At 37.1% G+C, this 16,565-nt stretch overlaps 1 protein-coding gene across 1 annotated transcript; it reads right to left on the reverse strand.

Moving 5' to 3' along the window:
- Nucleotides 1-10,586: 10,586 nt before the first annotated feature.
- Nucleotides 10,587-11,839, reverse strand: LOC134848532 (ankyrin repeat domain-containing protein 65-like). Its single transcript, XM_063866032.1, has 2 exons — nucleotides 11,697-11,839; nucleotides 10,587-11,253 (listed from the first exon to the last, which is right to left on the reverse strand). The coding sequence occupies exons 1-2, from the start codon at nucleotides 11,800-11,802 to the stop codon at nucleotides 11,027-11,029; spliced, it is 333 nt and encodes a 110-aa protein (XP_063722102.1). The 5' UTR covers nucleotides 11,803-11,839; the 3' UTR covers nucleotides 10,587-11,026.
- Between the last annotated feature and the right edge of the window lie 4,726 nt (nucleotides 11,840-16,565).

Genomic DNA, 16,565 nt, shown 5'->3' on the forward strand with positions numbered 1-16,565 from the left:
TTTGAAACGTTTCCAATAAAATTTGAGTTTTTCAACGTTTCAGTATGTTTGAAGCAATTATGAGCTTTACCTCTGATATTCAGAACATTATATAACCTGCTTCTGAGCTCACATTAGGGTACATTTTATCATATTGTAATGTTTTGACTGAAAACTGTGGAAAAATCCATATTTTTGCGATCTTTTTTTCCAAAAACTTGACTTTTTTCAGTAGTATTCAGCATTGCTTCAAGTGGATCGAAAGTAGGAGTATCCAATAAAGTAGTTAAAATGTCGAATTGTAGCTAATCTTATCGTGTTTTGAAGTTTTTTTTTGATGAAATATCTCAACTTTTACCTATAAACTCTTACCATTGACTTAGTGGGTAACAAGAAAAAAAATGATAACCTTAATGCTACGTTCTACAGGTATCTAACCCTTGATATGTAATAATTGGATAACGGGCGGCGAAATTTATGCAAAAAAACTAGACATTTCCACACAAAATTCAAAAAAAAAAATCGTTTTTCCTACCATCATCTTACCATCACACAAACCATGAAACCTTAGCATCGGTATTCCCTATCTTTATACATTGTAGACTCTATACCCAATCCTAATACATAGCGAGGCTGACTTGAAAACCCGAAATCTATAACGTATCTTAATACATGGGGTCAGCCGCGCACCCCCCCCCCCCCTTCAGCTGCAACATTACTACTGGCTCGTATCGGAAGGGGTCTATTTCCGTTATAACAGTGTTGCTTCCTATCTCCAACCCCAACCTTGGCCAAATGCAGACTCGCGTCTCCGCCGACAAGTGAATCATCGGTCCGTCACTAACAATTGTCCTGCGGTTTTTGGCACAAACCTCGCAGTCAATGCAAAGGGCCCGACAGTGTTTACCGTGCTTCGTGCGGACTTCCGGCTCCAATTGGTGATAGCATCCTCGATGCCTTAAACTGACCTCGTGTACTTCTTATAATGCTGAGTCGACATTGTTCCGGTCGTGTAAAACGACCTGCCCGTCTCGATATAACTTTTGTCGCCTGAAAGTGAATGTAGAAGCTTTCCGGCGGAAAACTTCCCCGTTTGCTGCATTTAAATTAGGGGGGAGGACCTCTCGACCTTGTGGATTGGCCTAATGGTACGCAAGAGTTTCATTATAGGTTTGGTAGTCCATATTGGTGAATGTATTAAGTCAATAGAATATTATGTAAAGCTAATGTGGAGCGCGTACTATTGAGATTGTTTAGTCAATAGAGCTAAGTAGCAACGTAAACAACTGGTTAAGTTGCAAAATCGACCAAAACAAGCAAAGACTAAGCAGAATTTCAAAACAATACCGGTTTTGCAAACCCCCTCCCGCGAATGGAAATTATCGGGGCTAGCTTTATCATGGGACGGATACTAGAAATGATTTGACACGGGCATGCAAAAATCCAAACCCTTTGATGAACCCCCCCCAGCCCCAAGTGATAACGGCTCCCGGAAGTGCAAATGGCCCTATCAGAACTGAGTAATTAGCGGTTGGAATGGAACCAAAGTATGTTATAGACCTAGCTGAGGGAAGCTTAAATTTGGAACCCCAGGTCCCCTGGACCCCTACTTCCGGTGCTATGCCCTATGCAAACAGTCCCCAACCCCGACTTCCGGGAGTCGTTTCTCGGCCCCACTGAATACAGGGAGCTAAAACCTTAGGGTAGTATAGGTACCACCGGGGTGCACCGGGTAATATAATTTGAGCGAAATCTAGCGGTTGAACCGGAAGTTATTAGCACTTTGGAAGACCACCCCTTAAACCAGAAGTAAGCAATTTGCGCAAAATAAAGAGCGAAGGCATATCGGTTTTATGGCGGCATCAGATACTACAACTCACCCCGGAGAAAGACCCCTGGTGATTAAAACCCTTCCGGCGTCTTCTTCCGGTTTTAATAGCCTTTTCCAGGGAAAATTGATAACTCACCCTAAACATCTAAAATCCCGATCTATACTCTATTTCATTTCCCACCTTCTAGCTATCAGAGAAACGTAATTCGCTTATTCGGGGTCGAATTGTGCCAAAACAAAAACCACCTCTGGGGAGCTAAGTAAGTAACCTTTATGTTCGTACTATTTAGGAGACCTATTTCCCATGCTATGACTCTGTTACTGCTAATTTCCTCTGGGACAACTTTTCTTATACCGGGACTGATATTCTTTTATTAGCGCATTCGCCAAGTTAGGTTGAACCCAATGTTTGCCAAATTCACTTTAATTGACTCCACTAATTCAATCCTACAATGTCTAAGTTATACCTCTTTCAGTTTCTAATTTATTTCCCAATAGGCAAGTTCTCTCCCAATTATAATTATGTTGACCAAGTCTCATTCCCAAGGGTTGGGGTTGAATGAATACGCCACTTTCCGAAATCAATCCCATATTTTTCTATACAAATTTGGTCCTAAACGCCCAAAGGTTATTTAGAGGTCACTCCGGGGTCACTTAGGGTTAATCTTCTATATTCAGTTTAGGAATCCCATAAGGGAAAATTGATAATGGGAAATGGAAATGGGATAACTTGGGAGTTATCGATGGGATATTAATGAAACTTGATAGGTAGGACCCTTATGGGATTCCTAAACTGACTATCGAAGATTGACCCTGTGTGATCCCGGAGTGACCTCTAAATAACCTTTGGGCGTTTAGGACCAAAATTGTATAGAAAAACTTGGGATTGATTTCGGAAAGTGGCGTATTCATTCAACCCCAACCCTTGGGAATGAGACTTGTTCAACATAATTATAATTGGGATAGAACTTACCTATTGGAAAAAAAACTGAGAAACTGAAAGAGATATAACTTATACATTGTAGGATTGCATTAGTGGAGTCAATTAAAGTGAATTTGGCAAACATTGGGTTCAACTTAACTTGGCGAATGCGCTAATAAAGAATATCAGTCCGGGTAAAAGAAAAGTTGTCCCAGAGGAAATTAGCAGTAACAGAGGCATAGCATGGGAAATAGGTCTCCTAAATAGTACGAATATAAAGGTTATTTACTTAGCTCCCCGGAGGTGGTTTTATGTTTTGGCACAATTAGACCCCGAATAAGCGAATTACGTTTCCCTGATAGCTAGAAGGTGAGTTAGCAATCCATAAAAAGGGTCTTCACCTACCCCTGGGTGGTTGGAACCTTAATGGGATAATTAAATAGAAACCTTGGGAAGATTGGTTAGTTAAACATAATTTGGTTCGGAGGTGAAATTGGACTTGATATTTGCAGAACTTAGTTAGAGCTTGCAGGGACGACGTAACTCTAACTATAACTAAGACTCAAATAGAACAACATTTAGGGATCAACAAAAAGCCTACCCTTACGCAGAACATTTTGAGGCTACTATTGAGAGTAGCTGGTTCTCGGTCAGAGTAGAGAGAACATTTTGAAATACTATTGAGAGTAGTTGGTTCTCAGTCAGAATAGTTAGAGAACAGTGATAACTACTTTTAAGAGTAGTTATGTTCTCGGTTAGAGTGAGAACGATTGAGCAAGCCAAGAGGAATAGTTTGTCCGCGGAGGACGCTATTGCTTGAAGCGAGGCTAGTAGTGTATCCTAGTTAGTTCGTTAGTTTGGCTGATTTGGACCCGAGTTTAGTACCGGTTGTGTGAGCGAGTTGCGCTCGAGAGTTGGTTATCGTTGGCGATTCTGGCATTGGGTCAAGCGAGGACCGACGAGCGAATGAACCAAACGAGAAGCGGGCTTTTTATAGAAGTAGTTATTAGTAGTTAGCTCATTAAAGGTATTGTAAATTACTTTTTGTCTCCTCTGTGATTGAAGAAGAATTTACCCATTGAGCCCACGATATGCTGATCTAGCTATAAAGGATAAAGTAGAGCCGAAGAGAGTTTAACAAAGGGGGGCGTTGTTGTGTAATCCATTGATCGGCCGATTTAGTCTGACCATCAACATAATTCTTACGGGATTGTAGAACACCTATTATTAGTATCCCCCGCTATTACAAAGTGGAAAAAACTACACTTTCAACCGATCAGCAATGTTAAAAAGAAGTTATCCTCTAACTAATAACTTAAGTTCAATGCGTCGTTCATTTGACGGTACTTAAAAATGCAGGTAGCCGCTCGATTTGCGATTTTCCAACTTTAATTTGGATGACTAGGGTTTAATTTCCTTATTTTAAATGTTCGTGATTTACTTAGGATTTTTGAACACTCAATTCTGATATGCTGAAATCAATTTTCCACAATTCAGTCTCGCCATCATTGGCAGGAATAGACAATTTTGGCTCAAACTAAACGCCGAAACGAGTAAAAATATTCCAGTTCGGGCCGAAATTATTGAAATGAAATTATTTTTTAGTTAGCTGTACTGTTGGCTTTTATGATTGCCTTGAAACCCAGGCTGATTTTATTAATGTTTTGGTGTTTAAGTTTATACAAATGAATCATAAATGAAATAATAAAATGAATCAATTGCTTCTCAATTAAAAAGATTTAGATGAAGCAATGCAATGTTTTGTTTCTTTTTTTTACGAAAACCCTCAAATAAATATTTTGTTCCAATTCGCCGGCGGTCAATGACAATTTGAATTTCTTACATATTTCTGCCGTATGTTTTTTCGGCTAATAGTAAAAATAAGTCCATGGAAATGCTTAATATTAATGCTTTCTTCCAAATTTGGAATGCTGAAAACTCAGAGGCTGAATTTTTTTCCGTCCTTTGTCTTTCGCCTATGAGACATTCCACAGGAACACATAAAATTTTTGCTGAAAAGCGGCACCGATGGGACAGGGGAAGGGTTCTTATGCTTGAAGGACCGAATGTTTGAAAAATTTCAACCAATCAAAATCGCTAAACGTTCTTATTGGCTAAATGCCTTTCCCACAAAAAAGAAATCAATATTAACCAAAATTGTTTTAAGCTGTACATTTCGTGCAGATCAAATAATTTTTTTTGCCATTTTTCGTAAATTGGTATCTTTGGAATATTAAATTAGTTCCAATCCGCCTTCAATTCAGCAAAATTTGAAAACTCATCTAATCGGTCAGTATTAACACTAATGGCCTAGATTTATTATCTTAGTTTGAGATTTTCGCGCTTTACTTTCAATTTTTGAATACTCAATTCTGATTGGCTCAAAGTAAGCTTAAATTATTTTAAGCATTCGGTCCCTCAAGCATGATGGACGCCACCTGTCGACAGTTAAAGCTTGTTCTCGGCACCGCTTTTCAGCTTGTTCCGATCGGTAATACATATTTTAAATTCTTTTATCCTGTTCTGAATTTTTGCTGGTGTGCGGCTAGTAAGTTGAAAACCGGGTAAGCAGACAGGTCAGGAAGCAGACAAATTTTGCAAAATTGAATTCTGGTTGGCTGAAAAAAGATGAAATGTGCTCTTGCAAAACTTTTCAAAACTGTTCAAAATTTACTTTTTCAATTGAAGTCTGTTCAGTTTCAGTTGATGTTTGAGACAATGTTATGAAAAACAAAGATGTTCAGATTTTTCGTGGATTAATATGGTGTGTTTTTGCAAACTTCCACTGCTTTCTCATTTAAATCTAAGTCCTTGAATTTCTGCTGGCGCGGTTGTCTACTTAATGCTACGTTTAACCAAACCATTTCTACAGTTTGTCACATGATCACGATTCTCCATTTTGAGTTGTATTGAGACGAAAAGTTACCTAGACGTTTATTACAGGTTATTATTGTTTGAACATGGCCTAAAGTTAAAGCGTGGTGATATGCTATGAAATTTTAATTTCAAACCTTCAAACCATTTTTGCAGAAACTCAAAGTCCGAACCAAAAAGATCCGGCTATAAAAAGACCCGATATCTGATCAAAAACTCATAGTGTTAATCATTTCAGATCACTTTGTCCTCTTAATGTCCCATACAATTTTGTCCGTTTATCCAAGCTCGTCTTAATTAGCAATTTTTTAATTAATTTTTTGCAGTTGCAGTCACGAAATCACAGCTGCAGTTGTACACAACCAGTCGTTTGTACGGTGCAGATTTTTACAATGCGTTTTTCTTGCAACTGATTCTTACCCGCCTCCAGTTTCAAGCGTTAATAATCGATTATATTACGATTCCAGTACCAATCTCACTAAAATTGGGAAACAATCGATTTTAATCAATTAATAATCGATTATAATCTCTCTTTTTCAAAATCAAATTATAATTAATTAGAATCCATTATAATCGATTATAATCGACTATTTACTTGTCTATTTTTCGATACAATTGATATAATTGATTTAAACTTTTTATTTTGTCCAATTTGTCTTCGAAGTTGCATCTAAAATGTTTATATTGTATGCTTTTTGTAGACGTTGGTTCCTATGAAAAATGAGAAAAATCAATTCAATCAATTTTCTAATCAATCAAATATAATTCAAGTGTAGGGAGTTTTCGGCAAAATTAGAGATTATAATCGAATATATTCAATTAAAATCGATTATATTTGATTTTAAAGGTTTTCAGTAAGAACTATAATCAATTATAATCGACTATAATAGATTATAATCTCATGGAAAACATCACGAGTATAATCAATTATAAATCCCTTAAGGACCTAATTTTGGTAATTATAATTATATATAACTGTCAAAATCATCATAATAATCCGTTATAATCGATTAATTACGCCTAAGATGGATGCGGGTACAGTGCTGATTCTAACGACGCGGTTTTTGAACGTGTTTTTGCTAAATTTTGATTAAATTTAGATAAAAAAGAGAAGATAACAAAAGTTGCTTAGAATTTTACCAGAAGAGAAAACTGTTGGAATATGTAAGGGCTTCTTGTGATAGAAAAAACTGTTGGGATATGTAAGAGGCTTCTTGTGATTTAGTTTTCTCATCCATTAACAAAGTAGTTTCAGCGTAATCCTTGATTGATTAAAAACAGTCAAAAAGACCCATTTTGAGGTAAAGCATTGGTTGGAAATTTTGCGGGAAAAGTGCAGCATATTAAATCTGGTAAAATTCGAAGCATCTTTTGGTTATCTTTTTTTGTCTAACTTTAAACCAAATTGAGAAAAAAATGTTTAATTTTCAAATTTTGTTAGTTTTGTGAGGTTACTTTAAGTCAGAACTGTATTCCTGCCAACTCCTGTTTCATTGACGTTTATTTTTCTCAGAAACCCTGAATTGCATTCTGATTCATTCTACTTACTTGTGTCTGTAAGTACTTTTTCACCGCATTCCATTGAGTAATGTATTGTCTACTGTACTCAATTTCAGATAAGGTAAACCGTCTGTTCGACACGGTATTCTATTTTCGGCCGCATAGGTTCGTGCAACTTCTTAGTCTAATACCAATCTTAATCTTACTCTTATATCTCCTGGTCTCAATGGATCTAGTGTATACTGGTTTTTGCGAGTTAGTTCTTTGAGTTTAATCAGAAGGTGAACAACTGTAGTTCAATATTTATTCAAATTGTTCTGGTGCTGAAACTACAAGTAGTTTCAGCACTTACAAAAAAGTGTCAATGTTAGAGATGGAATATGATTGGTTATTTAGTAATATTTTAATATGATAATTTTATCAATCATATAATTGGTGTATAAATACTAGTTTAGAACTGGTTCAATTGACCCGGCGTTTAGAGAGTTTTTAATTTTTTTTGTTGAATGTAGCGAAGGACGGTGAAGTAGATTTCTTTTTGAACTTCGAGCAGTGACTTCATGAAAAGAGGAGAGATGTACTATGTAGCTGTTTGGACAGAGAGAAGAATATCGTTTCTTTGTTTAAAAGATGGGTCTCGTTGATCGTGGGTCGTCTTGGGTGGTTGTGCCAAGACTTCAGATCGACACAATGATGTGTCGATTTCGTTAAGCTTAGAGCGAGACTACGTGCAGGGTGAAATTTGACTTTCCGTCAGGATGGCCGCCCTTGTAAGAAAAAAAAACGATTCTATCAACTTCTGAAGGCAAAATACGCACACAATAAGGCTTGCATCAGTCTGTGTTTATATTGTGTCAGTTTTTGTCCGTGTTGTGATAATCGAAAGCCTAGAATTTTGGGACTATGGCATATTTGATAGTTTTAGTAACTTAGGCACAGTTTTTGTCGAAGATGAGTAAAAACGAATGAAAGTTATGTTTCGCGGAAAATTTTTTGGATTGTGATTTTTTAACTCACATGTGCGTTCTAATAAACGTTTGAAATTAGACTAAACCCAAAAAATCAAAACCTGTTTTTCTCGATACTGAGAAAATGTTTACATTTCGTTTGAACACGATTGAGGCTTCGCCAGACTGAATTATCTTTTTACGCGGTGTAACGCTAATTTTTTTTGTGGTAGAAATCAAATATCGGAGAGGGTGTTACAAGACGACTTAAGAGCCAAAAGAATGTTTGCTCAAGCTTAGAAACAATTGAACTCAATTTCAGCTTACTTATTCTCTAAAACGTGTTGCTCAGTAAAAAACAAAACTTTGTCGATTAATTGGCTGTTTTATTACGTGTATCAATTTACTCTGTCACCACAGCTCAAAATATTGTAGAAAAGAAGCCAAAGATTGAAAAAAGAAGCAAAAAATTTTTTTTGAACAACACAATCTGGAGTGAAAACGCTCAGCCTACAACACAGCAGAAAAAGAACTTTCTTCAGCAAAGTAAAACAATAAAGCCGACAAATACTTCGTCTGTAGCTTTCGAGAATGACAAACAAGGCGCACATTCAAGACGACTTCGGAGACAATGGAGACGGAACCTATGGGGAGATTAAGGTAAACCAAAAAAGCTCAACTCAAACTGTGTCTTATCCAATTAAAACACGGAGTCGCCTTCCCGGATTGCTGAATACACTGAAATTTTTTTGTTAATAACTAACTAAAGATGTACAAAACCGCCATATAATTGCCTGTCGGAGAAAATTTTGTTGAAATTCAGATCTATATAGCTTTTCGGAATAGATAAAAAAAACGGCGATCTTAAGAAATATCGATCGATTTTTTTTTCGTTCTTAAAGCAACCCCTCGCATTACCTCATAAGACAATTTTTGTATTTTGATTGTCTATAATTTAATTAAGGGCGGGGAATTTTTTTCGGCTATCCGGGTATTTGGCTCTGTGACACGCCACCGTACCACGGAGACGCATTCCCGGATAGCCGAAAGAAATTCCTTCCAGAATATCCCAAAAGTTTCAAGGCATTAAATGTTAGTGTGGCTGATCATACTATTTATGCGTAAGAATTGCATTGCTTGTATAGTTTTGCACTTTTGATAAATTGCTTCAATTTACATTTATTTTTGTCGGCTATCCGAGATCAAAAAAAATCTTTTTGGCTTTCCGGGAACTATGAGGCTAATGACTTGACTAATTATTAGTGAATTAATGATGTAATAATTTCCCAGTAGATTTATTTCAGCTAACCAGATCAAGCGCCCTTAATTTGCTGATTTTCATTTGGGCGGTTTTTGATTTTTTTTCGAAAGGTTTGACCACGTTGTTTTAATAGACCAATTTCGTATTCCGAGATCTCAAAGTTCTCCCAAAATAAAGAAAATCTTTTTTCATCAATTTTCGAGCAGCAGAAATTTTTTTGATAAACAGGTCAAAAATTGTCTTTAAATTTTGTTTGGAATAATGAGACAAAGAAGTCCCATTTTTTGGCACAATCCGCTCAGAAATTTTATGCATAGACGCAAATGGCGCTTTTAGAAAAATTTAAGGGTTGGTCAACCAAAAAAAAGACCAAAAGGGGCCTTTTATCTGAATCGGGCCGCCCACTCCCTCCCTTTTGAATCCGCTACTGAATGACATGCATTTATTTCTCAATCGAAAACAAAATTAAATTTACAAATTATAACCGAAAACCTTCAACAATTCACAAAAAGAAATTTGGCCTCGTTCTGTTTATGCTAATTCACTTATTTTAGATGTTTAATAAGTTACTTAGTTACTTAATCCCCGCGTTAATTACTTAACTATATGGAAAATGCTAGTAATACATTAGTTTTGCAATACCATAAGCACAGAAAATTACATGAAGGTCTATGATGATTGATTTTTCATAAATGGGGAAATTGTTTTCAAAAATTTTCCATTAACTCAAAAACTTGGTTTTTTTAATTGAATTTATTTAAATTTTGGGTTATGTTCGTAACCGAACCTAAGTGACAAACCTTGGCTTACTCAAAACTAGAGTCACTGAAGGTTGGACGGTTTTGCATTTACAATGCTTAGGAAACGCCCTTAATTGACTTAATGTCATCTTACACACATCATATAATGAAAGCATTAAAACTTTTAAATTGCGGCAAAACTTTCAAAGATGGATATGATCAAAATTCAAAACCTGTTTTTCTCGATACTGAGAAAATGTTTGCATTTCGTTTGAACACGATTGAGGCTTCGCCAGACTGAATTATCTTTTTACGCGGTGTAACGCTAATTTTTTGTGGTAGAAATCAAATATCGGAGAGGGTGTTACAAGACGACTTAAGAGCCAAAAAAATGTTTGCTCAAACTTAGAAACAATTGAACTCAATTTCAGCTTACTTATTCTCTAAAACGTGTTGCTCAATAAAAAACAAAACTTTGATTTGAACTGACCTTGGAAAGTAATGTTTTGGCGATGTCTTCATCACCCCTCTGAGCCGCGTAGTGCAAACATGTCCAGCTATCTTTGGCCGCCCCCACACAATTGGCCCCCTTCTTCACAAGAGCCTCGAAGGCCGAATGTCTACCCTATGCATTAGGTCTCAAATCACAATCATCCCAATTGGCATGAATAAAAAAAATATATTTCAGCTTTCTCCCATCATAGTCCCACCAGCATTTTACAGCCTCCCCCCTCCCCCTCATATGACAAAAATCGTAATATTATGGGACTTTATTTTTTGTTAATAGGCTTGGGGAAAGCGGTTTTTGCTTATTTTCCATTAGACCTGTACTAACGTATTTGCATCAACTTTTTTCGTACGACTTGACTTTCAGTTTGATTTCAATACAGTACGCAGACGATCTAGAATTTATCTATATTGAGAGAACTTGAATTTTTATATCAGTTTAAAATATCTCTATTTCATCGATGTTCAAGTCATTTGAGACATAATCAACAAACTTTCCTGAGCACACGCGAAGTGTATCGGTCGGAATCCCGAGAAGTCCTCGGAGTCTACGGGACAGCCTCGGTCCACGAGGAAGTTGACAAGGAAGTCGTGGCCATACCAAGCGGCCAGGTGCACAGCTGTCATTCCCGCTTTCGCCTCGTACGAGTCGAGAGTTTCAGAATCAGTCGTTCGGCACCTTATGTTCACTCCTGAAATGTCAAGATTGCGAAACTATGTAAGACTCATTTCACTTTTTTCAACCTATCAACCAATTATAAAAATTTTCGAGATCTCGGTTTATAAAACGCGCAAAAAAATCGGCTAACTTATAACATCAGGACTGTTTTATTATTTCAGTTAATTTTTTTCAGTTTTCCAAACGAGCAAATTTTAAAAAGATAGGTAAGCGTTCCATTTTTGATTGATTTTGATCGTTCGAGACGACTTTATCAACACTTTGAAATATTTGTGAAATTTTTTTGTGAAATGAATCTGAAATAACTGTGAAAGTTAATTGCTAATTAATTCTGAAATAATTGTGAAAATTATTGTGAAGTGTTCTGAAATAATGTGAAAATTAATTTTGAAAAAATTCTGAAATATTGGAGAACATTTGTAAAATAATTGCAAAAAACAATTGTGAAAAACTAACCTTGGTGATAGTATCGCTTAACCAGCCCGTCGCACCCATTTCTCACTGCATTCAGAAAGTCACGCTCCGTTCTGTCCAAATTAGCTGTTGGTAAAATCTGATACATGACGATTGCAATTGAACAATCATCGTTTCAAACTGAGCTCACAGCATAATTTAAAAAAAATAATCCGTCAGTTTTCAAGATACAATCTACAGCAGTTTCTTTGATTGTTCTAAGCGCTGACACGGTTTTTCAGCATATGACTACTCTCTAAAATACACTAATGGACAAAATTAAGCTCACACACAAGATTTTATTCTCTGAAATGCCTGTTTTAAATGTCCATTTTGGACAAACTTTCCTATGAAATTCAGTAAAACTTTTACATAGACCAAGAGCAACTGATCCGAGGTACCCTCTATGAAACTATCAACATTTGGTTTCAATGGCTTACAAACTTAACCTGGGTTTGGAAACTCCAATTTTTTTTTCATCTGCACTAAGTTTTGCATCGTAGTGAGCTCGGATTGACCTCCATAAATGCTAATCAGACAATTTCTAAACTAAGACAATTTCTATAAAAATACTTGTCAGAAAATTTCCATGCTTTTTGCTAAAATGGTGTCATCGAATTTTCAAAGGCTTTTTTGCTTGTTTTGGCATAAAAGTCGGTGTATCGTACTAAATAAAAAAGAAAAACTTTTTGTCAAAAAAATTCTAGTCATACAATTTCCATATATGGAAAGTGTATGACTAGCATTTTTTTGATGGTGTCGACAAAGTATTTTTGAAATTGCCCCCAAAAATTGTTTTTTGTTTTTTCAACCGCAAATTGATTTTCGTACTCAAGCAAACACTTTTTGAAAAAAAATGCTTGCAAAATTGCAAAATTTATTTTTCTGTGTGTATAACGTAGGTAGTCCTGGATATACTAATGTTGGATTTTTTTCTTTTTCTCTTCATTAGTTTTTTTCAAAAACGCTTAAAACTGCCCTTTCTTTTGTATGACATGTTTTTGTATGTCTTGATCAATGTCTGGTAATTAAAAAATTCAATTTTTAGAAACAATCATTAGAAATCCGATTAAAATAGCTAAATAGCGCAAATGTTGCACAACGTTTTTTCCAAAATTTGAAGTTTTTTTCCTTCAAGATTTATTCCAAACTTCCATTTTCAATTTTTGAGACAAAAACCGCAAAATTCACAGTTAAGTTACTTTCATGTGGAGACTTGCAGTCTGAACAACAAGCTAATTTAAATTTTCTTCAAAAATATAGTTCAAAAACGAGATTTATAATCAACTAAGTTGAATTACGTTTGAGTAATCAAGGTGTATGTCATTTGTGTTCGGTTACGAACACAACCAAAAAACTTTGAGAAATTCAAATGTAGAATCATTATTTTTCGTTTATGGAAAAATGCTAGTTGTTGCAGCGCAAATATAAAACAATAGTACAAATGCATATAAACGTAAATGTGCGAGAGTATAAATGCATATAAATGTAAATTCATACAGGGACAGTAGCCAAGCGTATACATGGTGCGTCCCGGCGGGTTCGGCGCCGGTTCGAATCCCAACTAGTTCATTTCCTTTCTAGAACTCGAATATGCACCGAACTTGATGGGATGCTCCGTAACCAGGTTCGACCCCCCCCCCCCCAAAAAAAAACCGATTTTAACCGTCTTTTCGCTCTAATTTGGTTCAGCCTTGATTAAGGCTGACCTTTAAAAAGATCAATTTGTCTCAAGGACAGATACTGGCCATTTTTGCAGCTTGCTTTGAGTTATGCAGTTTTTTGTGTCCGATGTTACCGATAACAATAAAAAAGTTTGTTAAAAATATCATTGTATTACGAAATTTCCAGAGTTATTTTCCCGATAAAAAACTCGTTAATTCAAGTGTTTGAAAAGAGATTTTATTACGAAGTGTGTAGATTGGCGCGCACATTTTGGCGCCCCACAAGGGACACGAAGGGACACCGAAGTCTTTTCTCGCGAAATTGCACAAGGGACACGAAGGGACACCGAAGTCTTTTCTCGCGCAATTGCACAAGGGACTCGAGTCTTCTCTCACGAAGTCGACACAAGGGACCGAGGTCTTTCTCTTCACGACAAGAGTCTCAGTGACTCAGTCAAAGCTGTTTAAAAGTCGTCACCTTCTCGTATTCGAAGGTTGGCCGAGTTCGAAAGTCGTCGGCATATTCTCATTGGCAAAAAATACGAAAATTTTAGCAACCAGTTGGCGGAGTGCACTTAGCCGAGTTGGACGACTGCATCATTTTCTATCTTTCCCTCACACAAGACCCGAATGCATTTGGCCGAGTATATTAATTGTCTCGAGTCTCCAGTTGGCCCCCCAGTGTCCGGTTGGCCGATTGTCCAGTTGGCCGATTGACCAGTTAGCCGAGTGTCCAGTTGATCAAGTGTCCAAATAGCCGAAAGTCGTTATAGTGAGTAGCTAGCAGAATTGGCCGAAATTCGCCCAGGGCTCAGTTGGCCGAAATTCGATTAGCCAAAAGAGCCGACAGAGCAGTCTGGCGAAAGAGCAGACTGGTGGAAGAGAGGCCTGTGGTCAAAGTGGAGCTGTGTTTTTCTCGACACCCGAAGTTTTTGGCTTTTTCCCGGTGACCGCCCAATCTCCAAAACCGTCAAAAACTGTAAGACTAGTCTAATCTTTATAAACTTTTTTGTGCAATAAAATTTCGTACGGTGTCTTATTGTGTATCCCAACTCAAAGCAAGCTACAAGTGGTAATTTTCCCGATACCACAAATTTTTGGGTAATTGTGAACGGATTGAAAATCCAAAAAAAAATCGGATCATAGACAAGGGGTACTAGACTAGTTTTTTGGATTGGTTTACGACTCGAACCTGCTGACCAAAGTTTTCCGAAAAATTTTGGAAAAAAAAAATTGCCAAAAATTCCTCAAAACGTCCCCATAATTCTGCGAAACTGTGCTGTAACATGACACCAACCTTATGGTAAGTGGTCTGGTAGCGTAATATCAGGCAAATTAAGTTGAGTTTTTTCATCCTCAGGTTTTTTCCGCGTGTGTTGTTGGAACTTAACCAATTTGCCTGATCCCCCACCCACATTGGTGAAACTGAAAGCCAGTACGCTTCAAGTAATTCTAAGCCGTTTCAGCCAGTCCGATTATTGACTTCGTTGCGCGAAATTAATGTTAAGTGGTCAGGTACGGTGATATTAAGTGAGTTAAGTTGAATTCTTTCATCCTCAGGTTTACTCCGTGTGCGTTGTTGGAGTTCAACCGACCTACTTAATTTCCCCACCCCATTGGTTTAAGTAAATCTAAGCCGTTTCAGCCAATCCGATTATTGACTTCGTTGCGCGACACTAATGTTAAGTGGTCAGGTACGGTGATATTAACTGAGTTAAGTTGAATTCTTTCATCCTCAAGTTTACTCCGTGTGCGTTGTTGGAGTTCAACCGACCTACTTAATTTCCCCACCCCATTGGTACTTTAGCGTAACGTAGCCGTCGCATAGGTCTCTTGAGTGTATGGTATTCATTCTAGGAGCTAGTTCCTTGGATCACGCGCTCCGTATACTATCCGCACCGTCTCAAAAGCGCGTGAAAGAGACTTGTTTCACAAAGCCCGGCTTAAGCTTTAACTTTAACGCCAGGGACTCGCAGAAAACTATCCAATACTATCTGCATCACTTTTTGTCGAATCGGAAAGATCTAGTTATTTGGCACGACGCCATAAATAACTCCATTAGTAAGCACCGCAGTAACAACAACCGTAGTTTGAGTACTGATCAACTTAAGAGCCTTCTTTTGAGATACAAGGAGAATATTACCGCTATTGTATACTGTCGCCGCAACGTTACGAACAGTATAGAAAAGGAGTTGAAAAAGACAGGTATTCTCGTTCTTAACATAGTTGAGGATTTTATCTCAAAGCGAAAGGCTAAAGACCAAACACTTATCGAAAAGTATAAAGAGCTGCACCAGCCCCCTTCCCTTGAGTTGAAGACTTAGACGATACAGTGCTGACCTAAATACACTGAAAGCTAAGAAGAAGCGGAATCGATTGTCGCCTAAAAATCGTAGAGCGATTCACAACAGACTTAAAGCGTTAAAACTTCAAGTTACTCCCCCTTGTAAGCTATTGATGTATTAGATTATTTTGTGGATTTACTTGATTGAAAATACAGTTTTTTCTGAGAGTCGTTTATTTCTGAAATTATTAAGCATGGAAGTTAAGTTTCAGAAGAAAATTAAGAAGTTGTTTGAGAAACGTAGCACTCTCGAAAACGAACTTTATAAATGCCACGAGATAATTTTAGAATACATAGAGAGTCAGAGTCGTTGCTCAAAAATTGATACCTATATTGAAAAATGTAGGAACTATATAGAACAAGCGGTCGAGATAAACAATGAGTTGATTGATATGGCTGCAAAAAGTGCCAATCCCGACGAATTGATACCGGCACAGGATATGTGGCTTCATAAGTTGACTCAAAGCAACGATAAAGTTTTACAGGAAGCTACCACATATAAAACAAGTTTTGAGGCAGTAACAGAGCCGGACAACATAGATAGCAGCTCAAAAGTTTCTCATCATTCTGAAAAAAGTGAAAAACCCCAGTCGCATAAAACAGATACCCGCTCTAAGTTGTCACACCGAAGCAGCCGACATCATCAATCGGGATCTCAGAAATCTAGTCGTTATACCGCGGCTCCGTCGAAAACACTTTCTGAGAAAAAGCGCGACTTAATGATTTTAAAGAAACAACAAGAGGAACTTGAGAGGCAGGCAAAGGTATCATTAAGACTGAAAGAGCAGCAAAACAAGATGAAACAATTTGTTTTAGAACAACAAAGCAGTTTAGAGTTGGAAGTATTGGCTGAAGAACACAGGA

Source organism: Symsagittifera roscoffensis, chromosome 6 (genome assembly GCF_963678635.1).
Source record: "Symsagittifera roscoffensis chromosome 6, txSymRosc1.1, whole genome shotgun sequence".
NCBI classification, from domain to species: domain Eukaryota; kingdom Metazoa; phylum Xenacoelomorpha; order Acoela; family Convolutidae; genus Symsagittifera; species Symsagittifera roscoffensis.

Bases quoted from the DNA above. Each gene is read 5' to 3' on its own strand.
- LOC134848532 (XM_063866032.1), bottom strand. From the start codon at position 11,802: ATGTATCAGATTTTACCAACAGCTAATTTGGACAGAACGGAGCGTGAC. The intron at 11,254-11,696 runs GTTAGTTTTTCA...TTGACATTTCAG, and splicing joins TAAGCGATACTATCACCAAG to GAGTGAACATAAGGTGCCGA.